A 25798-nucleotide genomic window follows, 5' to 3' on the forward strand; every position below is an offset into this window, starting at 1 on the left:
TATTACCGAATGTTGAAATGAGGACAATCTCGGACTTTCTTTTCTATCGGTCCATAAATTGAATAAAAATAAATAAAAAAAAAATGTAGATGTGCGGGTAACATTTTTGTCTGTCTTTAATTCTTTTAAACGTGGACGGGAAAAAGAAAAGAAAAGAAAAGAAAAGAAAAAATAAAATTCAGCTCGGCTATAAAGATATTTTCTAACATCTTAGAGATAATACTAATACAACAAACAAATAAGACCAATACAATAACAACCATGAGTGACAATAACACCACTTCTACCGCCACAGCACTGGTAGATAGACACTCTAATAATAGAAGAAAACGTCTAAGTGCTGGTTTGACCGTTACTTCTAAAGTATTTATCAGATCCCGTAATGGGGAACCAATGAAAATAGTTAGAGAACATTATTTAAGAAATGATCTCCCATGCAATTCCCAAAAATGCGACAAGAATTGTAAAGATTTATATGCCATTAATAATAGTTCTCCAATTTTAAGCAGTGAACCAGATAAATTATTAAATGGCGCTCCTCACTATGTTATTTTAGATGCTAATATAATATTACACGCTATTGATTTGCTTGAAAATCCTATATGCTTTCATGATGTCATTATTCCACAGACTGCCTTGGAAGAAGTTAGAAATAGATCATATCCAGTATACACAAGATTAAGATCACTAGTTGGTAACGATGGTAGTAGTACAACAGAAGATGAATCCAAGAGATTGATTGTTTATCATAACGAGTTTAGTGAAATTACCTATGTAGAAAGATTAGATACTGATAGAGAAAGTATTAACGATAGAAATGATAGGGCCATAAGGAAGCTTTGCTCTTATTATGCAAAGCATTTGGAAACTACAGGCATTAAAATCGTATTTGTTACTAATGATAAAGACAACAAATTAAAAGCCATAAAAAATGATGGTATCCAAGCCGTTACTTTGGCTGAGTATATTGAATTGTTGCCCAATGCTGATGAAATCAGAGACTTGGTTCCACAATTGGAATCACCTGCAGCTAACACATCCAAAGATGATATTATCCAAGAAGAATTTACTTATCCTGAATATTATTCCACTTCGCGTATCTTGGGTGGTTTGCAAAATGGGACTTTGTACAGGGGGAATATTCAAATATCAGAATTTAATTTTTTGGAAGGCTCCATATCTTTGCCAAATTTTAAAAAGCCCGTTTTAATAGTTGGTGCCAAAAATTTAAACAGAAGTTTTAACAGTGACCAAGTTGTGGTAGAACTATTGCCCAAATCTCAATGGAAAGCACCATCTTCGATGGCCTTGGATTCAGAACACTTTGACGTTGGCGACAATCCAGATTTAGATGACGTTGGTGGGAATGAAAATGATGAAGAAATGATTATCACTGATAAGGAAAGGAGATTGCTGGTTCAAGACGCTATTCAACAGCAAAATAGCAATAAGTTGTTTCCTACGGCAAGAGTTGTTTCGATAACAAGACGTTCTTGGAGGCAATATGTTGGTCAACTTGTTCCTAGCTCTGTTGATAAGCAAAATCCAAATGGTGTCCAAAATTGTTTTGTTCTCTTGATGGATACTTCTTTGCCTAAAATTAGAATCAAAACAAGGCGTGCTCTGCAGCTATTAAACAAAAGAATTGTTGTTGGTGTTGATTCATGGCCTTCTAATTACAAGTATCCATTGGGTCATTTTATCAGAGAGTTAGGGGAAGTGGAAAGTGCACAAGCTGAAACTGAAGCCTTGTTGTTGGAGCATGATGTTGAATATAGACCATTTTCCAAAAAAGTTTTGGACTGTTTGCCCCCAGAAGGACACGATTGGAAAGCGCCAGTAAATCTCCAGGATCCAGAAGCTTTAAGAAAAGATCCACTATTAAGCAAAAGGGTGGATTTAAGGGACAAATTGATCTGCAGTATAGATCCACCTGGTTGTGTTGATATCGATGATGCTTTGCATGCCAAACAATTGAATAATGGTAACTGGGAAGTTGGTGTCCACATTGCAGATGTTACTCATTTTGTAAAACCAAACACTGCTTTAGATATGGAGGGTGCTAGTAGGGGTACATCTGTATATTTGGTGGATAAGCGTATTGATATGTTACCAATGCTATTAGGTACCGATTTATGTTCCCTAAAACCATATGTCGATAGATTTGCATTTTCTGTTATTTGGGAACTAGACCAAGAAACCGCTGACATTGTCGATGTTAAATTTATGAAGAGTGTTATAAAATCTAGAGAAGCATTTTCTTACGAAAACGCCCAGTTAAGAATTGACGATCCTCAGCAACAGGATGATTTGACCTTGGGGATGAGGGCATTGCTAAAATTATCTAAAAAATTGAAAAAGAAAAGATTAGATGCAGGTGCTTTGAACTTGGCTTCCCCTGAGGTTAAAGTTCATATGGATAGCGAAACTTCTGACCCCAATGAGGTGGAAATTAAAAAAATGTTAGACACAAATTCATTGGTGGAAGAATTTATGTTGTTAGCAAACATATCTGTGGCAAGAAAGATTTATGAAGCGTTCCCACAAACTGCAATGTTAAGAAGACATGCTGCGCCACCATCTACTAATTTTGAGCTTCTAAATGAAATGTTACAAATTAGGAAAAAAATGTCTATTTCCTTGGAATCTTCTAAAGCATTAGCCGATTCCTTAGATCGTTGTGTTGATCAAAATGACCCATATTTCAACACTTTGGTCCGTATTATGTCCACCAGATGTATGATGGCTGCTCAGTACTTTCCATCCGGTCAATATTCTTACGATGACTTTCGTCATTATGGTTTGGCCGTGGATATCTATACACATTTCACTTCGCCTATTAGACGTTATTGTGATGTCGTGGCTCACAGACAGTTGGCTGGTGCCATTGGATATGAACCTTTAGACTTGACACACAGAGATAAACGTAAAATGGAGATAATTTGTAAAAATATTAATAAGAAGCATAGAAATGCACAATTTGCCGGAAGAGCAAGTATTGAATATTATGTTGGTCAAATTATGCGTGATAATCACAGCATTGAAACGGGATATGTTATAAAAGTATTGAATAATGGTATTGTTGTTATTGTTCCTAAATTTGGTGTTGAAGGTTTAATAAGATTAGAAAATTTAACAGATGACCTATCCACCTCTGAGTTTGTTGAGGATCAATACAAATTAAGCTTTAAAAATAAAAATAGTGGTGAAATGAGAGACGTTTATGTTTTTGATAAACTTGAAGTTGAAGTTAAATCCATTTTAGATCCAATTACTAATAAACGTAAAGCACAATTATTATTAAGGTAAAAAAAAAAAAAAAAAAAAAAAAATTCAGTTTATTTATTTCATATATATTGAGATATCATCATATAATTTTCGTTTTTTTTTTTTATTTGTATATTAAAAGTGTTTCTCAATAGTATCATATATATATATATATAGATAAATAAAAAATATTTTTTTTTTTCAATGTCTTTTAACAATCCCCTTGGAATCAGCTTCATTTAGAATATACTTTCTATAATCATAAATATCACCATCAAATCTTTTAACGGTACCATTTTCAGAAACCCAGATCTCATTACAAACATTATTAATAATGGAAATATCATGAGAAACCATCAATATACCACCAGTAAAGCTCTTAAAGGCATCAGTTAATGCATCAATACCAGAAGTATCCAAATGATTCGAAGGTTCATCCAAAATCAAAATATGTGGGTTATTCAAACATAAAGCTGCAAAGGCTACCCTAGACTTTTGACCACCAGATAATAATTGCATTCTTTGTAAACCTAAAGAACCAGTAATACCAAATGCACCCAAATGGCGTCTGTATTCTTCATCAGTTTTACCAGGAAATTTTTTGGACATCCAGTCAACGGCATTGGTGTTCAAGTCCATAGAATCAACATGATGTTGTGTGAAATACGCTATCCGTAATCTTGGATTACGTGACACAAACCCTGAAAGTGGTCTTAACTGTTCCATTAAAACCTTCAATAAAGTGGTTTTACCACAACCATTAGCACCAACTAAAGCAATTCTTGAATCCATTTGAACATCCAAATTAACATCTTTCAACAATAGTTGATCCTCGGTATAACCAAAGGAAACATCTTGCAATTGAATAATTGGTGGTGACAACTTATCACAATCAGGAAATTTAAAAGTAACACTCCTTTCCTCTTCTGGTGGTTCCAATACTGGTAACTTTTCCAATTTTTTGATTCTTGACTGTGCTTCTTGTGACTTGGCTGCATTATATCTGTATTTATCGATAAACTCCTGTAAATGTTTTCTATAGGCCATCTGGTTTTCATATTCCCTTTGAGCAGTTTTGCGACGCTCTTCCTTTGTTGAATAGAAAGAATCAAAATTCTGTCCTCTATAATAATCTAACCTTTCATTATGTTGATATATAATATCGGTGGCTATTTCATTTAAAAACGCTCTGTCGTGCGAGACAACCAATAGGGTAGAGGGATAAGTCTTTAAATATTCTGACAAGTACGCGATAGATGGCACATCCAACATATTAGTGGGTTCATCCAACAACAATAAATCAGGTTGACAAAATAATGCTCTTGCCAATGATAGTCTCATTCTCCAACCACCAGAAAATGTCTTTGTAGCCATTTGTTGCGATTCGGTAGAGAAACCTAACCCATACAAGATCGAAGCAGCTTTTGCTTCAGCCTTATCAGACTCCATCTCTACTAACTTTTCAGAGATCTGTTGTAAATGGTTTTCCAAATCGTCACGTTCATTATCTAACTTTTTAACCTCCAAACTTTCTTCCTCAAATTCTTTTCTTAATTTTTCAATTTCCTTTAATCTTTCATTGATTTTGCTTTCTTCAGTGACCAATTGCTTCCTCCAAACATCTGCATCCAAGATACTTTGTAACGCGGTGATATCATCACCTTTCAATTCTTGTTCAACATGCAAAATCGAAATATGTTTTGGAATATTTAGTTCTCTTCTCGATAAAGCTCTTAGCAAGGTAGATTTACCAATACCATTTTGACCCACCAAACCATATCTGTGACCAAAACTTAATTGCAATTGAGAATCGCTTAAAATTCTTTGACCGTCACCAACATATAAATCAAATGTGTCAACATGAATATCTTTGGACTTACCAGCACCAGACCCAAATTCCAAAGGATTGATTTTCAAGAAAAAACTATCGTAATCTTCTTCTTCCTGTTCGTTAATTAGCTTAGAAGCTTCATATTTAACAAACTTGTTATTTCTTTTAGCAACTTTTTTGGCAATTTTTTGCTCCGCCTTGGCCAACTTTTTCAAATCAACTCTGGTTTGCATATTACGTCCTGCATGCTCAATATCACCAGTAACACCCAACATAGCCAATGAAGTGTTAATGTTTTTCTTATTATTGTGACTTTGTAAGACATTAACGTCCAATAACCTCTTGCTAGTGTCACCAGTTAAATCCAGTCTGGCTTTGTTTTCTTTTAATTGTAAATGTAGTTTTTCAAACAATGCTTTGCTCAAATGTTCAACTTCCTCAGTTTTTCCACCTGCATTGATTAATAAATTCTTAATGAAATCGACTTCGTTGTTTAAATCAAGTTGCTTGCTTTGTACGGCATCGTTAGTTGCCTGGGATAAATGGTTGAAATAACCAACGCAATAGTCTGCTACAATAGGATCGATACCTGGTGCAGATTTCCGAATTTGTAATCCAATGTTAGACATGGCAAAAACAGTTTTCTTTTTTCTTGTGGTTTGTTAAAATTTTTATTAGTAAATTGGTTGGAACAGTTAAGTTTTCCTCTTGGTGTAAGTGAAAGAAAAAAAAGAAAAAAAACTTTTTTTTTTTTTTTTCCATAATATTTTAACATCTTTGAAATTATTCAAAAAATTAACTCAATCAAAGATTGTTATTGTTGTCCGCGTTATCCGTAATTCGGACTCTCGAAGGCTTGTTTTTTTTTTTTTTTTTTTTTTTTTTTTTTTTTCTTTTTTTTCCAGTGTATTCATTATTCTAAATAATTTGAACAAATGTAAAAATGAATTATTTGGGTAATTTTATACTCGAAAAGTCATCTTAGAGTACTAAAATATAGTATAACAATAAAATTAGTTGAAAAATAAGCTCAGTATTAATAAATAAACAAATATGGCCGGTTTGGATGCAAATATGAGCAAATTAAATCTTAAAAATGATATAACAGAGACTAGTAATCTATACAATCATCCTGAAGAAGATGATACTGAAAATATTTATGAAAAAGGTCAGTCTGAGGTGTATTTGGGTTTTGTTGACACCTCAATCAAAGAAACTGATGAAGTTACGATAGAAGACACATTTATAGGGGGAGAAGAAATTTGGTTACATCCAGAATCTAAGCCAGATGAATCATTATTGAAATGTGGTAATTGTTCCAAAAAAATGAAATTGTTATTACAGGCATTTACTCCATTAGATACAGAACAAGTTGATGAAGCTAGTAGAAAAAACAAGATTCAAGTAACCACTAAAAAATTTATTAATGGTGACGATGACAGAGTTTTGTATGTTTTTATCTGTACTGATTGTCCCAGACATCCAAAATCCGTACGTTGCATCAGAGGTGTCAAAAAAAGAGGCAAAACATTTCATGCCACATTAAATGAAAAATTAAAGACATCGAATGAAGAGGAGGGTACCAAAATTGATATAAATCCATTTGACTTCAATAAACTCAACATTGCAAACAATACTAATAATGGTAACAGCTTTAACAGTAATAATCCTTTCGAATCTAATCCATTTTCCTCTTCTATTATAGGCCAACAAAAACCAGATAGTAAGAAAGAGCCTAATGCCCCCTCCGCCAAAACCTTGCGTAAATTGCATGATGCTGAAAAGGATAAAAACTTCTCTGAGGGATTGTTCCCGGGATATTTTCTGTATGTCGAACGAGAATCATTCAAAAACAAAATACCAGATCATTTGAGGATTCCAGACAATGTTAGAATAAGTAAAGATGCGATTGGTGAAATTGAAACCGATGATGAGACAAGTTTGTTGAAAGATATTAAAGCTTTAAAGTCTGATCCAAGAACCGAAAAATTAAGCAAATTTTTAGATGACGATGTATTCCAAAAATTCCAAGAAATTGTTGGCTATAACTCGCTACAAGTTTTGCGCTACGATTTTGGTGGTAAACCTTTGTATTATACAGACACCAAAAAGGTTGATTTATTAAAAATTGTTCCGAAACCAGCCTTCAATCCATCAAGTCAACGAGTTTTTGAAATGCAACTTATGCCTAAAATGATTATTGATTTAGAAAATGAAGCATCCTTTAAAGATGGCATGGAATGGGGCACCATACTAATTTTTACGGATATTGAAAATTACATTCCCACATTTGATAAAAATGCCGTAGGTTACGTTGAAGAGTATGTTAAAGTCCAATGGGAGCCTAGGGAATAAATTGGTTGATATAATATATAAAATAATATTTAAGTTATTTACAGAATTATATATATATATATATATATATAATTTACTTGGGGTATTAACGGGGTTTTTAACTCATTAACAAAAATACATACATGCACACAAAGAATATAGTTATTACAAAAACCTTGGTACTTTGACTCTTTCATAAACAATGATCTTATCATTGGCCTCGTAACCTTCAAATCCATTATCGAATGTTATGCCACATTCTTGGCCCTTTGTAATTTCCGAAGCATCTTCCTTCCCCTGCTTCAAAGAAGATAGCTTACCCTCAAAAACAACATTATTTTCGTCATCGTTTCTTATGATTTTAACTAAGGAATTTCTTTGTATCTTACCATTAATAACTCTACAGCCAGCAATTTTAATTATTTTCTTCTTTAAAGTGAAATTAAAAATGTCTCTAATTTCTACCGTGGCTAACTTTTTATCTTCGTAAATGGGTTTCAAATTATCCGTTAGAATTTGGATAACATCTTCAATTAACTTATAGATAACCGTGTACTGTCTAACCTCGATATTATACTTGTTATTTATGATTTCAGTTGGAATATGGCCCAAATTAAAACATAAGATTTTTGCATTAGTAATACGAGCCATTTTCAAATCACTTTCAGTGGGTAATCCAACCGAAGATGATATTATATCTGTTTTAACCTCATCATTACCAATGTGACTAATAGATTCGATAATAGCTTCCACAGAACCAGAGACATCTGCTTTAATAATGAAGCTAAGTTTTCTTGGGCTGGTATTTTTTTGCTTAACACTGTCGTTGTCCTTGACATCTTCATCATCATTTTCAGCATCATATTCTTCTTCGGTTTTCCTTTGATCTTTTTTGTGTCTTTTTTCGATTTCTTGCTCTGCAATTTCTTCATTTAGTTTGTCAACTTGCGAATTTTCAGCTTCAATTTCTAATAGATTTTGACGCTTACTAATATATTTTTTGGCAACACTTTCATTTTTCACTTGCAATACGTCACTGCCGGCTACAGGTAATTCTTTCCAACCAATAACTTCGACAGCTTCAGAAGGTAAGGCTTTCAACACTGGTAGGCCATTGGAGTCTAGTAAATTACGAACTTTGCAATATGTACTGCCACATAACAAGATATTGCCCTTTCGTAACTGGCCTCTCTTAATTAAAATTGTGGCAACATTTCCCAGTGATTTTTTCATTTGAGATTCTAAAATCCAACCTTCCATATAATTTGATTCTTGTTCAGCTTTTAAATCCATCATTTCGCTTAATAAAACAATACCTTCCTCTAAAGTGTCCATATTTTCTCCAGTATTGGCACTTACGGGAATAACTTGGACGTCGCCACCAATTTTCTCAATAGGTATTCCTTGAACTATTAAATCGTTACTAATTTTATTAATCTTAGCCTCCCTTTCTCTTGTATTTGATATTCTGTCAATTTTAGTGATAGCTACAATTAATGGCGTCAACGTATCGTCTGTATCCTGTTCAGCTGATAAAGATGGCATTGGAGAATATTTTTTAATGTGTTTAATAGCTTCCATAGTTTGTGGCATAATTGAATCTTCTATACTAATCACCAAAACAACTATATCTGTTATCGAACAGCCTCTTTCACGCATCTTTAAAAAAGCTGCATGTCCTGGTGTGTCCAAAAAGGTAATTTTCTGTTTAGATTTAGGCGTAATAACTTGGAATGCACCAATGTGCTGAGTAATGCCACCATGTTCTTTGCTTACAATGGAGGTTTTCTGTAAAAAATCTAAAATTGTGGTTTTACCATGGTCAACATGACCCATAATTGTGACTATAGGTGGTCTACTTGCTAACTTTGTAGGATTTATTGGTTCGCGTATTTCATCGTAGCAATTTTCAGAAGTTATCGCTGTATTGCTATTGTTTGGTAATTCGTAATTATATTCTTGCAAAATTAATTCTATGTACTCTTTATTTAAAATATATTTGTGAGATACACTTTTAAATCCCAATTTTGTTAAATCTTTGATCAAGTTGTCAATTTTAACATTTAATAGATTTGCTAGGTTACTAACAGAGGTATAATTAGGAATCACAAATGATATTGGCTTAGGTTTATTATCCCTGTTTTTTTTCTTAGCTTTAAATCTTCTATTGGCATTGTACAATGTAAATGGTATTTGATGAAAATCTCTTTTTTTTACTGCGTTTGTTGTTGCTATATTGTTTATGAACTTATATGTTTGAAAATATCTGACCACAAACGCTGCTCTATTCTTAGTAGTATTGCACAGCTTCAATGGAATTTTAGATAGCATGAAATGTTTTATGAGAAATGATGATGATGTTTTTTTTTTTTTTTCCCTTTTTTTTTCCTCCTTTTTTTTTTTCTCTTTTTTTTCTCTTTTTTTTTCTCTCTTTCTTTTTCCTTCTTTTTTTTTTTTTCGAGAAAAAAAAAATATCAAATTAAGTAAAAAGTGATCAAGAGTTATTAGAGAAGCATTGAAATGGTTGAATTAAAAATGATTGATTCTAAATTTCAATGTTCATTTAAGGAGAAAAGAAACTAATAAAATCCAAGGCAAAAAAAAAAAAAAAAAAAAAAGTTTGTCCGAAAACAATTACAAGTACAGAAATCTTTCGGTGTATAAATTTAAGGTCTCAGTAATGTTTCTTTTTTTTTTTTTTGTGACAATTCAAAGTGTCAGTGATATATGCATATAAGTACATAGATATATACTTTTGATTCAACTCTAACTTTTCAAAATCTTAAATATATAACCTAATAATAACCCAATAGAAGTGTCTTTTATACTTCTAATCGAAAATATAACAGACTAAAAAAAAAAAAAAAATGATAAAACAAAATCTAACCGGTATAAAGCAACAAAATGTAAATATACAAAAAAAAAGTACAAGTCCCGCAAGTAGTACCAATGACCATATTGAAAATCTAGCTCTTGTAAAAAGTATAAATAACAGTCCGTATAGAGTCAAGGCACAGGGTTTGATGACCTGGGATAGCCCATTATTAAAAGTTAAAAGGATCAAGCATAAGAAATTCTGGATTAATTTTCCACAAGACAAACGTTTTGACATTTTCAGTAAATTTTTTATTCCAAGATGTAATTATGACGCAGCATGTTTTTTATTTGAAAGTTTAAGAAATAAAGTGGAGATGGAGAAAAAATTTTCTAAAGATTATAATATAATTTTATTAGGGTTTGAGTGCTACGAGTCATTCGATAATTTGCCAAGTAAAAAGCCATTGTACGACCTAGAAACAAGTACCGAAGATATTGGCGTTTATTATATAACACAAACAAGCCCATTTACAATAACTGAAATTAATATTGATGGTTCAATTAGCAAGCGTGGGTATGGTAGTACAGGTTCTAAACATAAAATAAAATATGCTAAAAAATTAGTCATAAATTGGATTGAGTTTGACAAAAGTTATTATGTGTTTAGAAAATCATTGTTCAATAAAAAAGTAAAAAAAAGTGGCAATTGTATAGAGACTTTAGATGATTATTTTCGCTGGTTTTCTTTTCCAAATAGTGAAAATTTCTGGAAACTCCGGTATGAATATGATATTAATAATAATGCTGGTGACAATACAGCTAATTCAATCAAAGTATTTAAACTTAAAACAAAATATAGTATGACCAAATTCGCACAGTGGTGGAAAAGTGGTAATAAGATTAATAATATGTTGAGACCAGATTTACTACCTTATAAATATGTGGTTTTAGAAGCCAATAAAGAAAATCCCAATAAATATTCTTCTTTGGGAAGTATATTGTCTTCCAATCCTAATAGACTGGCCAGTTATAATCGCTTTAATAGAACAGGTAATGACTTTTTAAAATTAAGGGAAAATTCTGATAATGTTGCTGACAACGAGTATAAAAATATTACTAAAAAAATTATTTCCAACGAAAATATTAATACAAACTTTTTATTGTCGCATAAAATCTCAACAGCCATAAATACTATCAACAGTAGCCATAATTGGAATACTGAAGAATATTTCTCGGGAGAAACAAAGAAAAAAGATGAACGAGAAAAGAATGAACACCCAAGCCCTATCAAGGTTAAAAAAGATTTTTATAAACAGAACAGCAACAATAATGAAGATGATAACTGCAGTAAGAAGTTCTCAACAATTGAGGGTTTATCTATAAGAAGCTATTTATTGAAGGCATTTAATTTACTTGACGAGGATTATATCGGACTCCCTAGGCATTCCTAAAACAGAAGCAAACTAAAATATCCCATTAATTCATAAACACATATACCTAAAAAGTTACAAAAAAGAAAAAAAAAAAAAAAAAAAAAAAAAAGGAAAAAAAAGAGAAAAAAAATTTTGCTCTCATATAATAAAATATATATATATATGTACACAAATATATATATAAAGAGGATAAAGGCATACACGGAGAAAGCAAATGTCGTGAGTCATTCATTTTTCAAACAAATGAAGCTTGGAATACACCTCTTTTTTATAATCTTCAAACTGGCTACATGAAGACCTTCTTCTATCTAGGGAAAGTCTTCTAGGCAATTGAGAACTAGCGGGTGTACCATTGTTACCGTCATTATTATGATGGTTGGTATTGCTTCCATTTTCCTTTGTAGTCCCCTCTTTTTGTTCAACATTTTTATCATCTTGATACTGTTGTTTAAATTCTATCTTATCAGATGGCACATGATTGCGGTTACTTTCATCAGCACCCTCACTGTTAAGATGATTTTTGTCGTTACTGCTATTTTCATTATGACTATTATTATTGTAACTGGCTTCGCCGCTGTTATAATCATTATCGGTAGGGCTCGAGACTCGATGTTGGTGATGAACCCACTCTTTCACATCATTCAAATAATCGTTAAATTTTGTACTTTTAAAAAGATGTGTAGTGGGAGAGGCAGTATCATTGTTATTAGCGCCACGGCCACTTAGATTATAAGAAGATGCAGATGGAGATTCTAAAGCTTTTGGGGGCTCACTTAAATTTATAAAATCGGAAGATTCTTCATATTTCTTCTTTTCAAATGGTGATGGAGATGGCGCTTTTAATAAGTTGTTAGAATCTATGTTTGGGTTGGAGCCCGAGTCATTGATATTAGCAGGGGATTTGACCACTGTTGGAGCAGCAACAAAAGGTGTTTGTGACTTGCTCATCTTACTGAAGAAAAATAGTTAGTATGTGTGCTTATATTGATTTTCTTTTTTCTTTTTATTAGAAGCAAGAAATGAGAAGATTGTTAAAGTAATACAATTAGTTATCAAGTAGTGAATTGTTTGGAAAGTATGAAAACACAGAGAGAGTGTGTGTGTGAAAGAGAGTGAAAACAGACTCTTTTATAAGTGATACTCAAACACTATAAAGTGGCAAAAAACGTTAGTAGGAGAAAAAGAAATAGAAGGGAAGAGGAATAAATAACGAATAAAATGGGATAAAAGGGGAAAGAAAAGGAAAGTATAAAATAGATAAGAGAGTAGAAAGAAGAAAAAAAGGGAAAGTCAGCTTAAATACTCTTTTTCTTTTTTTTTTTTTTTTTTTTTTATTTATTTATTTAAATTTCTGTATTGCAGCTGACAAATGAGAAATCACACCAATAAAAGCTTTAAAGTATTAACAAAGTAAATAGGCTCACTTAAACTAAATGGTAATAAATTATAACAAAGGGTTTTATTTTTTTCTTTTTCTCTCCCCTTGTTTCTTTTGTGTCTTACAACAAAAAATTAAATAAATAAGCGTCTTATTGCGCCAGTTACTTGTAGTATTTTCTTGCATGACACCCTTCCCTTTCTTACACCCACTCCCCGCTCCCCCGACACACACACACACACACCCGGGGATTTTCCAGTACAGGTATTTCTCCAATATTAACATTTAATCATTTATTGTGTGGGGTAAGCATAAATTCCATTCTGTGTAATATTTTTTTTTTTTTTTTTTTTTTGTTTTTTTTTCTCACATGTGTGACCAATTATCGTAATTCATTGAGAAAATAAATACTTTGAAATGTTTTGTTGTTTAGTAATTCTTTTCTTAATGTTTTTATAACTACGTTGATTTTAGAATTCCTATCATTTGTTCTAGCCAATTTAAATTCACAATATTGATATAATATTGAAAACATCTCATAATTAAACATATGCGGGAATGAATAACGAGATGTAAAAATACTATTACTATCACAATGAGAATGTTCTCTATTAACCTCTTTTATAAACATTAAAATAATTTGTAAACCGATTATTCTAATATTTCCATAATGCTCCACCTTCTTTTTGAAAGATCCCATTTTTAAATAATCTAAAAAATGTTTGGGTGTTTGCTTAATGAATTTTATCATTAAAAAATTAATTAATTTCCAAACATCATTAGTAGAAAGCATCTTATTAGAACTATCTTTGTAGGAAACGTTCTTGCCAATTAGGTTTGGCCATCTATATAATCTCACCAATTTCGAGATAATATTTCTAATTATAGTCAACATCATTTCATAAAATAAAATAGGTGATTCTGAATCTAAAATCTCGAGTTGGAAAAATTTTAAGATATGTTCAATGCTTCTGCAGCTAAGAAAATTAAATTTTAAAGGAATCATTTCCCTCCAAAAACTGTTCAATTTTAACAAACAGCTGTATTTCAATAATGTTTTAAATTTATCAACTCTGTCAGCACCATTGCGATCAGAATTAACAGTAGTGTTACTGAAACATAATAATTTAAAATTCAACTCAGATTTCGATCCACAATATCTTTCTATTATTTTCGCGATCAGAACATTAGGAATTACTAATTTATTGTTTCCATGTAAATCCAATTGAAGCATTGTACTATTTTTTTCATCATTATAGCCGCTTCTTTTATCCAAATATACATTAAACATTTCCTCGATCTCTTCAAAATCATCAAATATACAACCTTGTTGATCCATTTCTACTTCTAGAAAATAAAGAGGAAATTTGATACATGCCTTTTCTTTTTCTTCAGAACTATTGTTATTGACATTAGCATCTAATTCAAAGGGCGCTATGTTATCCGATGGAATAATTTTAAAACAATACAATTGGAGCAACTCTTGAACGTTATCGACGTTTTTCTGACACAAATACAACAATGTTTTATAAACAGTATTATTCCATTGTGTTCCATAAGTTTGATTAAATAATACTATTTCTTCTATCAATGAAGGAGTGAAAAAAAGTAACAACGAAGATGATTCCAGTAGTTTCATTTGAGTCTCAAAAAAAGTGTTAATAATTCCAATATCCTTTGTTAATAGGACTAATTTCCATCTAGTAATATAATCAAAAGTGTTATCCAAATGTTTATCCTTGGCTAAGCTTGATATAAATGATAAAAAAATCTCGTGGTTAAATAGTTGTTCTGCCAATGGGTTTCTACTACTAAAATTGTCAGTATTTTCCTTAATCATTGAAACATTGATCATAAAATACAATAATTCATTTAAAAGTTGGTCCAAAAAACGTTTTTTTTCTTCTTGTTCTTTGTAGTTGTTCACAGTCATGTTCGCATTGATATAAGAATCACAATCATCATCATCATCATCATCATCATCATCGTATTCTTCACTATATAACATATTGATATTATCACTTAATTCATTTAATTGACTAATGTAATCGTCTGTACTATCTATTGATTGATCTCTTTCAATTTTTGCATCTCTCGTAAATGCCTCAGTGCTCTTTTTTTCCTCATATTGTTCGCTATTGAGATTATTATTATTATTCTCACAACTGACAGTCCTCAATTCACATATTGTTTTTATAAATTGTTCTAAACATTTAAAAATCAAAGTATTATCCTCGTTTGTATCGCTGGATTCCTTTTTTAATAGATAATAACAATGTAAACACACACTTAGTATATGGAAAGATTTAGCTAAAACATTTATGGTATTTGCAGATGTGTTATTTGCCTTTGTCATAGTAATGGCCCAAGAACACAACTGTATTATTTTATGATAAATTTCAAGGTTAAAAACGAAAAAGTTATCGCTATGCACGTCTCCAAGCATGATTTCTATAATATTACAACTAGTATTGTAATTTGTACCATTGAAACAAGTATTTTTATCGACATTAGCGGTAATATTGACAAAATATCCGGTTAGTAGCTTCGTGATAGTTAACGCACAATAATCTACAAAAATGAACCCATTTCTTTTCATAGTAGCAAGATTTTTATCCCCTTGTATTAAATTGCAACCAAAGTTTTCATCAGAATAGCTCGAAATAACACCTATCCACACTCTTTTAAATAAAGTTAATCTCTCATCATCAGTAATATCAAAAGTGGAAGAGAATGGCGATGGTAATAGTAAAAATTTCATCAAGCTAGTTATAAATTGTTGTTTCTTATCCTCATCGAGTACGCTATTTAACTTGATAAATATATCTTTAAACTGTATACATTCTTCGTCAATAAATTTTGCAAAAATTAGGTATAATCGGCGTGATAAATAGTGATGTTCCGATGATAAAAATTGATTAAACTTAAAAATACATTCTAGTAATAGGATTTGGTCATCTATTATTAAAATACCATCGACATCCTGATTAATAATGATCATATTGTCACGTATTGCGGTAATAATAAAATTCATGGTATTGGATATCAAAACGAATAATTCGGTTATATCTAGTTCAATCTGTTCCTCTCTTGTCTTTTTGTTCTCCTTTGTATTACTAGTGTTATTTAATTTCAATACATTTTCTAACAAATGCAGTAAATTTTTAGCAATTAATTTCTCCACAATTCCCTGATCTTTATTGCAGCTGCCACCAGAAGTGGTGCTATTATTACCCCTAGTAACAATAAAGCCTTTAAAGATATTCATTTCCACATTACTGACATCATTAGTATTTCTATTATAAATAGATAAGATATCTTTGTTTACTATGTGAATAAAACTTCTTCTGTTGGGAATATCATTAAAGTAATAGAAGTCGATTAATGCTGTGCTACTACGATAATTAGTTGTATTGATGAATTGTGATTTTAGTGCATCCTGAGCAACAGTATCAGATTTAGTATTATCTTTAACATTGTCCTTATCGTTAGTAATAAGATTCATAACATTTATATTTTTTTTTTCTTTTCTTTTCTTTTCTTTTCGTTGGATGATATTTTATTAATGTTTATTGTTAAGTAGTCAGAATTGCATATATATAACAACTTACTTAAAAAAAAAGAGTTGGAAAGCTTATTATACAAATGATAATAAATAGTTGATAATAACAATTATAATTATAAAAGCTTCCAGTAATTTTAACAATATTATACATTATTTAAAAACCAGGCTTCCAAAAACATACAATTATTATTATATAACCAACAAAAAAACCCCCGGAGTAAAAAAGCAAGAGAGGAACACAGCGCGGGGATGCAATTGATAAACTGTTATATTTTATTCTGGAAAGTTCTTTACAAAACAACTTTTATTAATGGAAAAAAAAAAGGATTTTTTACGAAGCAACACAATTAAAAACTGTAACCTCTCAGCAGTAAAGTTGGTGACACGCCTTTTTTTTTTTTTTTTTTTTTTTTTTTTTTGCGGGTATTTTATAAGATGCTAAACGAAATACTAATAAATAAACATTCGCATTTAAGTAATTAAGAGGTATCAAAGGTCAAAGACAATACCACCACCTTATTTCATATGGCAAATTCATCATAAAAAAAAAAACCATCCTTTTTTTTTCTCTTTTAATACGTTTTCGAGATTTTTACTTATTAATTCTCATAAATCATTTGCTGTCAGCATCATCATCATCTCTAACCATTAGCAGCACCTTTAATTGAAGATGAAAATAATCCTACGTGAAATTCTTAAATATACTTTTCTTCAGAGTTTCAAATAGTTGTTGCAATAAGGAGAATTATTATAATCTTCTTGTTCTCCTTTTTTTTTTTATTTTTATTTTTATTTTTATTTTTATTTTTATTTTTATTTTTCTCTCTCTCAAGTCAAAAATATAAATCTAAAAAAAAAAAAATATATATAAACACAATTCACCTTTCAATTTACCAAACTTTAATTTTTTTTTTCATTTATTAATTATTAGTAATTTTCACTACTTTGTCTCCCTTTTACATTATATATTGGAAAAATTACAAAATCTCCATCGAGGTATAATTTCAAACATACTTAGAATAACCAAAAACAAATTATCTTCATTTATTCCCAAAATGTCTATTTCCAACAAAGTTTCTATCAGAGATGTTAACTTCAAAGACAAGAGAGTCTTCATCCGTGTTGATTTCAACGTTCCATTAGATGAAAACAAAAACATTACTTCTAACCAAAGAATTGTTGCTTCATTGCCAACCATCAACTACATCTCAGAACAACACCCAAGATACATTGTTTTGGCTTCTCATTTAGGTAGACCAAACGGTGAAAGAAACGAAAAATATTCTTTGAAACCAGTTGTCCCAGAATTGTCCAAGTTGTTGGGTAAGCCAGTTGAATTTTTGAATGACTGTGTCGGTCCAGAAGTTGAAAAAGCTTTGGCCGCTACCAAGCCAGGTTCTATCGTTTTGTTAGAAAACGTCAGATTCCACATCGAAGAAGAAGGTTCCAGAAAGGTCGATGGTAAGAAGGTTAAGGCTAGCCCAGAAGCCATTGAAAAATTCAGAAAGGGTTTGACTGCTTTGGCTGACATCTACGTTAATGACGGTTTCTCTGCTTCTCACAGAGCTCACAGTTCTGTTGTTGGTGTTGAATTGCCAGTCAGAGCTGCCGGTTTCTTGATGCAAAAGGAATTGGACTACTTTGGTAAGGCTTTGGAAAACCCAGCTAGACCATTTTTGGCCATTTTGGGTGGTGCCAAGGTTGCTGACAAGATTCAATTGATTGAAAACTTGTTGGACAAGGTTAACATTATTATTGTCGGTGGTGGTATGGCTTTCACCTTCAAGAAGGTTTTGGAAAACACTCAAATCGGTGACTCCATTTTTGACAAAGCCGGTGCCGAAATTGTTCCATCTTTGATTGCTAAGGCCAAGAAGAACAATGTCAAGATTGTTTTGCCAGTTGATTTCGTTATTGCTGATTCTTTCTCCAATGACGCCAACACCAAGGTTGTCACTGACAAAGAAGGTATCCCAGCTGGCTGGCAAGGGTTGGACTCCGGTCCAGCTACCAGAAAATTGTTCGGTAGCACTATTGCTGAAGCTAAGACTATTGTCTGGAACGGTCCACCAGGTGTTTTCGAATTCCCTAAATTTGCTGAAGGTTCTAAGGCTATGTTGCTTGATGTTGAAAAGGCTGGTGCCAACGGTGCTACCACCATTGTTGGTGGTGGTGACACTGCTACTGTCGTCAAGAAGTTCGGTGATGCTTCCAAGATTTCTCATGTTTCCACCGGTGGTGGTGCTTCCATTGAATTGTTGGAAGGTCACGTCTTGCCAGGTTTAGCTTATTTGTCTGACAAATAAGTTATGTAATGTTTTTTAGAGATAACGTATGATGAGTAATTTTTATAATTTATATATATAGTTTATAATAAAGAATTTTAAAGTTTTATGATTAGTATGTTTTTGAGGGGGGTTTTCTTTTTTTTTTTTCTTTTCCGGGCAGTTCAGTGTGCCAGTAGAGTTTGTGGGCGATGGTATGTTGCTAGAGATGCAAAATGTTTGTTAAGGGTTAAGAGATATTAGGTAAAAGGGGTGGGAATGTAAACACAACTTCTATATCGATCTATAGTGTATGTAAAATAAATACATTTTTATAAACCAACTCAAACCGGTGTTCCATATTGTTATTCTATGCTCTCTTTCACCTTGCGTTTCGGTACCCATAAAATTGGAGTATTAAAACAAGTAAAGGTGAGGTATGAACAATAATTTTTTTGAATGTGATTTTTTTTTTTTCTTTTTTTTTTTTTTTTTTCAAAAATTACAAGAATAGTTGATAAAAGAGAGATTCAATCAGACAAGAAGGATTTTTCATTCTTATTCTTTATTTTTTTACGTTTTATTTTGCATTGATTTGAAACTTTTTTATGTGGAATTGGAAACAAAACAGAAATATACGCATGATATCTTTTTAGGGCTTTTTCCTGTTCTTTTTTTCTCTCTCTTTTCTTTTTTTTTCTTTCTTTCTTTCTTTTTTTCCCGTTTCCTTCCCCCAATTGGTAAAATTATAACCTTTATAATTTTCAACTACATGTTTATATCCATTTCCTTCCCATCCCCCTTCTCTTCCCCTCCCAATTTATGTTTTCCAAAGATCAAATTTAATTATCATCATTAATTCAAATGAAAAGAAAAAAAAATTAACTTATAACATTAACACTAAACAAACAATGTCGCAACACGTCCCCGCTTGGAAGAAGATAGCTATTAAACAAAAACGAGATCAGCCTGTTAATACCCCATTTGATGCAAAGCATAAAAGAAAATCCCAAGAATCAGATGATCCTTTAAATATTACAACTCATTTAGCCACAGGTTCATTAACCAAAAGAGAAAAAAGAAGAATTTTAAAAGGCGATGATTTATATTCTACTCAAACATCTGCAAACCTTAAAAAGCAAAAAAAATCCGCTGACCAGTACCAAAAGAAAAGGGAAAAGTTACCGAAAGATGAAAGAATGTTGCAAAGAAAATCCGTTTTGAAGGATCAATTGCGTTATTTAATTGAGTTTTACCAAAGTAAATTGAGAGAGACCACCAATAATGACCTACCGAATAACAGCTATTTGCTTCCTGAACAACTATGTCAGTTGGAAATGGTAAAGAAAAATATCAAACCAATAACAAGTGACACACCAGATCAGAAAATCCAAGTAATTAATATCTGGAAGTTCAATAAGAACAAACAAAACTGGATAATCAAGAATTTATTTAAAATAGATGACGATTTTATACCAACGGAGTTTAACCCTTTATTATTAAAATATTTTGAAAATTTAAAAAGTGAACATTTAAAAAATGACTTAATTAATAGATGCGTAAAAAACTTAGAAAATTGGAATGAATATATTGATCACCAAGAATTGGAAATGCAAAAGTTGCTTCTAGAAAACAATAGCGATGATAACAGCAAAGAAGGGAATGAGGAACATACAAAAGAAGACGAAACAGAACAGGAAAAGAAACTGAAGAATGATGCAGACAAAGTTGTACAGCCAAATAAAGATGTTATTCATAGAAGTAAAATTATATTGGAGGTGTTAAAGCCTAATAATGCTTTTACTTTGAAGGACTGGGACTAGAAACCCATCCATATCTATATATATATAAATATATAAGTAAAAATAATAGTACTATATATTATTAATCTACTCTTCGTTTCCTTTAGATGAGTATCGTTATTACCAATATGGTCAGTGACAATATTAGCAGTAAACAAGGAAAACACCAAAAAAGAACTTGACTTGTAACATAAACAGGAACTTTTCATAGAGTTCCGAATACTATACAAATCTTATAGAACTTCTTTATAATAGCATCTTGTTGAATCATGTTATTTTTGCACGTGATTCGTCAATCTATTTTTTCAAGTTTTTTCTTTTTTTTTTTTTTTTTTTTTTTTTATTTTATTTTTTTGTTTCTTTTGTTGTCAACTTAAATTAAAAACCCTTAAGCAACTGCCCGAAGATGAAAGCAACATTTATCGATTCTATTTTTGCAGAATTAAAATGATCTCCTTTTTGTAGTCGATTGGTGTTAGATCTGGCGATGTATTTATTATAAACCAGAGTGAACATCATAAAAAGTAAAAAAAAATAAGGATAAACAAATAAAACAAAAATGAATGTTGGAGTTGCCATTGATGCACAGAATGCTTCAAGTAAATGGTGCATAGATAATTTTCTTAATTTAGAAATAATACCCGAAACTGAAAATGATAAACTTTTACAATGTTTCAAGTTATTTAATAAAGATAACTTAATACTAGTCATAGGTAAATGTGGCAAATTGTTACAAGATTGGGATAATTATATTTTCAATGATATTAATGTAATAAAAAGATGCTTATTGCTATATAATGAATTCATTGATGAAGTAACACTATATAAGTCTTTTGTTGATGACAATAAAACTCTCAAAAGTGGTAATAGATATGTCCTGAAAAGATCTTTACAAAGGAATAATTTAATTGTTGAAGAAATGGATGTAAGTGAATACTATGACAAGAATGGAATTAACCTAGACTATGAAGCTGCTGCTGATGATGATGATACCATACGTTATTCCGAAGAGACATTAGAACAGTGCAATATTGCCAACAAAGTGTTTAAATATGATTTAACAAATTATTTGAACTCAAGTAATCTTATAAATAATCATTCAAAATATGACAATGATGAAATGGAAATAGTCAATAATTATAATTCATTAAAAGTTGTTAATATATTTGACCCGTCTAAGAAGCCTAGTCCTTCAGCAGTGCCTCCTCCAGAAAATTCATCATCACCGTGGTCATCTGTTAGATCCAAAAATAGAAGACGTAGGAACAGAAGGAAACATTGAAAAAAAAAAAAAAAGGTATTATTAGTATTATTAATTTGTATTTTATGTACTTAGGTATTAATCTATATGAAGTCTTTTATTTTTATTTTTTTATTTTTTATTTTTTTTTTTCATTCTCCTCCTCCTCTCTCTTGTTAAACTATACAAATCACTTTCAATCGTTTTTTTCTTCTTCATCGAAAATTTGATCATCTAAATCAAAATCATAATAATATGGATCACCAAAAACATGATAACAATGCCCATCTACACCCTCACCTAAATATTTAGAAGGAAATCTCAATCCCCATGGAACTTCATCTACGTTCTTGACTTTGTGATTCTGGTACAATAAATCCTCACCAACCTCTTGAATTTCATTATCGTCCAAAACTTGAAATTTGCCAACTTGCAATTCAGTATCAGTAATCGTGCCACGACTAACTCTTGCATACCCTACTCTTTTCAAATTTTTATATAAAATATATTCACACCACCTTTCCATGTCTTCGGGTTCAATATCATGCATGCCACTAACATCACTTACATAATTGTTATAAAATCCTTCGTGTGGTTTAGTAACCAAATAACTCAACAAAATACTTGGCCTTCCTATAGGCACAGAACCCATATATTGTGCCAGCTTCTCACTCTGCAACCTTCTATCTTCTTCATCTTCTTCTTGGCCACTGTGGAATACAAAAACATCAACCAACTTCCCGCCATACATTTGCAAAGTCGCATGAATGGCAGGCGCCAATTCCCCCTTGGGAGAAGGCAATAAATAATGTTTCGATTCAATGATTGGAAATTTAGATAATAAGGCACACCCCCAGGTATGTTTATTTGGACCTGGACCATAATCCGCATACATATTTAGTTTATGGCCTAGTTCGTTGGTTAAATCACGATTACCCATCGTAATCCTTTGAGTGTCTGTTTCCAATAATCCAACAACATCTAACTCCATGCTTTCAATTAAGTTGATTATTCTTTTTTCGCTAGCCCACATATCATTATCCAAACCAAAGTGAATCGTCCAGATACCAGCCGTAAATAGTTTTTCTGGGGCATGATGTGGCTGAGGCAACCCAGTTTTAAAAGGCTGTAACTGCTTATGAAAAATCCCAAGTAAAGTAAAAAGTGTTACTGCCATACCAACCAAAAACCGGTAGAATTTGGAACATTTAACAGAGTGACATCTGATACTATAACCAGCAGGTTTTCCACCGACTATTAACCCAAGTATAATATTCAGAGTAGAAAACAATAAAACATGTGGCAACCTTTCCCTTAAAAGCCAACCATATGGAACGAAAGCATAAGCGACAGTCCAAACATGAGCTAAAATAAGCAAAACATAAATAAAAAAAGAACAACAAAATACAGATATCGAATGCAGTTCATATAAAGACTGGAAATAATATGGAATACACCAAATTATACTAATTAAATATGGTACTCCGCCATATAGATAATTGTCCCACTCAGTAATATGCGACGAAGAAAGTACGAGGGTCGATATTGTCAATAATAGAATTACTACACATTTCTTTGACAAGGTTGGTGCCAATATGAAATTGGTTAATGATGAAAATAACATAATTAAACAAGTTAATGAGCTCCATGGCCAGTGTAACAACGGAGTTCCTCCATTCTTCATATTCCAACCTTCCCAAGACCAATATATTAAAGTAGACGAATCTGACAACAACTGATGGATGGCAAACAATAATGAACCAAACCCAAATATAATTAGACTTTTTGACACTAATGTATAACTTACAGTGCTCCTGCTTATGGTACCATTAGGTGTTTTAAATTTATTTAGATTAGGGGCAATGAATGACAAAACTAAACCAATAATGATTCCGGTTTTATTCCAACCACCATTTCCCTCATACATTATAGGCCATAAAGGGTTATTTGTAAACCAGCCCATTTTCACAATAACACTTAAAGTCAAACCTAAACACCAGCAAACGCTGTATTCCAAAATTTTCCAGTCAGTATCCAACATAGAATAAATATAATAAACAAAATTTAAAACACACAAGCTGCAACCAATACCAACAACTATTAATCTTTTTTCTGGAATGGAAACCAAATAGGAACCCAGCGCAATCAAGGAAGATAATAATGTTCCATAATGATTTACCCATAATGAACAATATGGTATATAATATAACACCGGTGCTACTAAAAAAAAAATAGACAATTCGTAACCCGAAATTCCCATATACCATAGCGGGAAATGCCATATAATGCATAACAAGGCGGTGGCACTCGTCCAAAATAGAAAAGATTGATATGTTGCAATGATAAAATCTATAATGTTGATAAAAATTTCAAAATTTGCGCTGTCTCTCATGGTGTTAAAATGTGATTTTTTGTTCTCCTGAGGAATAATGATATCTTTTTCGATGAGGAGTTGGGTGATTTCTTCTTTGTCTATACTTAACACTTCATCATCTGACAAAAATGATATATCCTCCTGTTCGCTTAATATATAATCAGGATCATCTTCCTGGTCATTGACATCTTGTTTTCCCACGTTCATAAAACTCAAACCAAAAGTTGGCTTTATTCTGAATAGAATATCTAGGCATTGGAAATCGTTTAAACACAAAAAATCAAATAAAATATCCAAAATAATTAAAGTCCATTCAAAATATGCGTAAATAGAATATGCTCCCGGTCTAATCTTCACTTTATGTTGAATAAACCAATAAATTAGTGGAATTAACGTTCCAAAAAATGAGATACTACACAAAATTTTCCCTTTTTTCCACTTTTCCCCACCTTTTTTTATCGTTATAATATTCCAAGGTATCGTTAAAATAATGTAAGCAATCATGAAAACATCATGTGTATCATGATCATCGGTACTAGTGATATACACCCAGCCACCACAAGTAACGGTTCTTAAGACACCAACAATTAGTTGACTCCAGCAATAATTATTTATGATGAAATGGCAACCTAGTAACAAAAATCGAGGTAGTGCGGTAAGTGCAATTAATATTTGAAAAACTGATCTCTCTGGATATCTATCACCAATTGCTGCCGATACGCTTGGAAACCATTCGTCAGGATAGGAAAAGTGTGCGTTTGTGATGATTTTAATGTAGTGTAACTTATAGGCAATTATCAAAGCTACCAGGAATGCCAATAAACTACAAAAAGAATGTGCTATAGCTATTAGCGAGGCATTAAATTTTATATTTTTGGTCAATTTTTGTGTGTGCGTAGTACTGGTAACTGTAGTCCTTAGGTGTGACTTACTCATTAGATATATATATATATATATATATATAAATATAAATTTAGAATAAAATAAAATATAATAAAAACAATAATAATTGGAGTCCTTATGTTATGTTACTCTAGGTTTTTCTTTTATCTTTGTATTTATAATTTTACACTAGGAGTGTTAATGAGTTTAGAATGTAAGCGAAATGCAAAAAAAAAAAAAAAAAGATAGTTTTACTCAAAAAGAACTAACACATCAACTTGTAATAAAAGGTATCAGGACACTTGGGATAATTTCACTGCCATTCTCTTAGAGGAAACAAAAAAAAAAAAAAAATTAAAAAAAAAAAAGAAAAAGAATGGCAGAATGCAAATGTATTTAAACAAAGCAAAAAGAGAAATGCCTGTATATATTTTTTTTTTTTTTTTTTTTTGTGTGTGTGATCGTTTTACTGTCTCTTCATTAAAATATTTACATATAAAACAAATAACAAAGCGTGCGCATCACGTGCCTCAGTTACCACGTAGAACCTTCAAATTAGAATTAAAGATTTAAGCTGTTTCACACGTTCAACCTAAAGAAAAGAAAAGAAA

General features: G+C 31.4%; 11 protein-coding genes across 11 annotated transcripts; 6 read left to right on the plus strand and 5 right to left on the minus strand.

Annotated features, from left to right (window-relative positions):
- Positions 1–261: 261 nt before the first annotated feature.
- DIS3 (exosome catalytic subunit DIS3) lies at positions 262–3309 on the plus strand (the record flags this gene model as incomplete). Its single annotated transcript, XM_046078076.1, has 1 exon — positions 262–3309. The coding sequence occupies one exon, from the start codon at positions 262–264 to the stop codon at positions 3307–3309; it is 3048 nt and encodes a 1015-aa protein (XP_045934452.1).
- A 159-nt stretch (positions 3310–3468) lies between these two features.
- On the minus strand, positions 3469–5727 carry GCN20 (putative AAA family ATPase GCN20; the record flags this gene model as incomplete). The annotated part of the gene is made up of 1 exon (XM_046078077.1): positions 3469–5727. The coding sequence occupies one exon, from the start codon at positions 5725–5727 to the stop codon at positions 3469–3471; it is 2259 nt and encodes a 752-aa protein (XP_045934453.1).
- A 424-nt stretch (positions 5728–6151) lies between these two features.
- TSR4 (small subunit rRNA maturation protein TSR4) lies at positions 6152–7453 on the plus strand (the record flags this gene model as incomplete). Its single annotated transcript, XM_046078078.1, has 1 exon — positions 6152–7453. One exon carries the CDS (start codon positions 6152–6154, stop codon positions 7451–7453), a length of 1302 nt encoding a protein of 433 aa, XP_045934454.1.
- A 144-nt stretch (positions 7454–7597) lies between these two features.
- Positions 7598–9763, minus strand: IFM1 (translation initiation factor 2; the record flags this gene model as incomplete). Its single annotated transcript, XM_046078079.1, has 1 exon — positions 7598–9763. The coding sequence occupies one exon, from the start codon at positions 9761–9763 to the stop codon at positions 7598–7600; it is 2166 nt and encodes a 721-aa protein (XP_045934455.1).
- Positions 9764–10299: 536 nt separating this feature from the next.
- Positions 10300–11700, plus strand: SCDLUD_003510 (uncharacterized protein; the record flags this gene model as incomplete). The annotated part of the gene is made up of 1 exon (XM_046078080.1): positions 10300–11700. One exon carries the CDS (start codon positions 10300–10302, stop codon positions 11698–11700), a length of 1401 nt encoding a protein of 466 aa, XP_045934456.1.
- Positions 11701–11910: 210 nt separating this feature from the next.
- IGD1 (Igd1p) lies at positions 11911–12630 on the minus strand (the record flags this gene model as incomplete). Its single annotated transcript, XM_046078081.1, has 1 exon — positions 11911–12630. The coding sequence occupies one exon, from the start codon at positions 12628–12630 to the stop codon at positions 11911–11913; it is 720 nt and encodes a 239-aa protein (XP_045934457.1).
- An 812-nt stretch (positions 12631–13442) lies between these two features.
- On the minus strand, positions 13443–16565 carry SCDLUD_003512 (uncharacterized protein; the record flags this gene model as incomplete). The annotated part of the gene is made up of 1 exon (XM_046076670.1): positions 13443–16565. One exon carries the CDS (start codon positions 16563–16565, stop codon positions 13443–13445), a length of 3123 nt encoding a protein of 1040 aa, XP_045934458.1.
- A 1115-nt stretch (positions 16566–17680) lies between these two features.
- Positions 17681–18931, plus strand: PGK1 (phosphoglycerate kinase; the record flags this gene model as incomplete). Its single annotated transcript, XM_046078082.1, has 1 exon — positions 17681–18931. One exon carries the CDS (start codon positions 17681–17683, stop codon positions 18929–18931), a length of 1251 nt encoding a protein of 416 aa, XP_045934459.1.
- Positions 18932–19800: 869 nt separating this feature from the next.
- Positions 19801–20712, plus strand: SCDLUD_003514 (RNA-binding ribosome assembly factor RBP95; the record flags this gene model as incomplete). The annotated part of the gene is made up of 1 exon (XM_046078083.1): positions 19801–20712. One exon carries the CDS (start codon positions 19801–19803, stop codon positions 20710–20712), a length of 912 nt encoding a protein of 303 aa, XP_045934460.1.
- A 538-nt stretch (positions 20713–21250) lies between these two features.
- SCDLUD_003515 (uncharacterized protein) lies at positions 21251–21973 on the plus strand (the record flags this gene model as incomplete). The annotated part of the gene is made up of 1 exon (XM_046078084.1): positions 21251–21973. One exon carries the CDS (start codon positions 21251–21253, stop codon positions 21971–21973), a length of 723 nt encoding a protein of 240 aa, XP_045934461.1.
- A 154-nt stretch (positions 21974–22127) lies between these two features.
- CWH43 (Cwh43p) lies at positions 22128–25241 on the minus strand (the record flags this gene model as incomplete). The annotated part of the gene is made up of 1 exon (XM_046078085.1): positions 22128–25241. One exon carries the CDS (start codon positions 25239–25241, stop codon positions 22128–22130), a length of 3114 nt encoding a protein of 1037 aa, XP_045934462.1.
- Between the last annotated feature and the right edge of the window lie 557 nt (positions 25242–25798).

Source organism: Saccharomycodes ludwigii, chromosome IV, assembly GCF_020623625.1.
Source record: "Saccharomycodes ludwigii strain NBRC 1722 chromosome IV, whole genome shotgun sequence".
NCBI classification, from domain to species: domain Eukaryota; kingdom Fungi; phylum Ascomycota; class Saccharomycetes; order Saccharomycodales; family Saccharomycodaceae; genus Saccharomycodes; species Saccharomycodes ludwigii.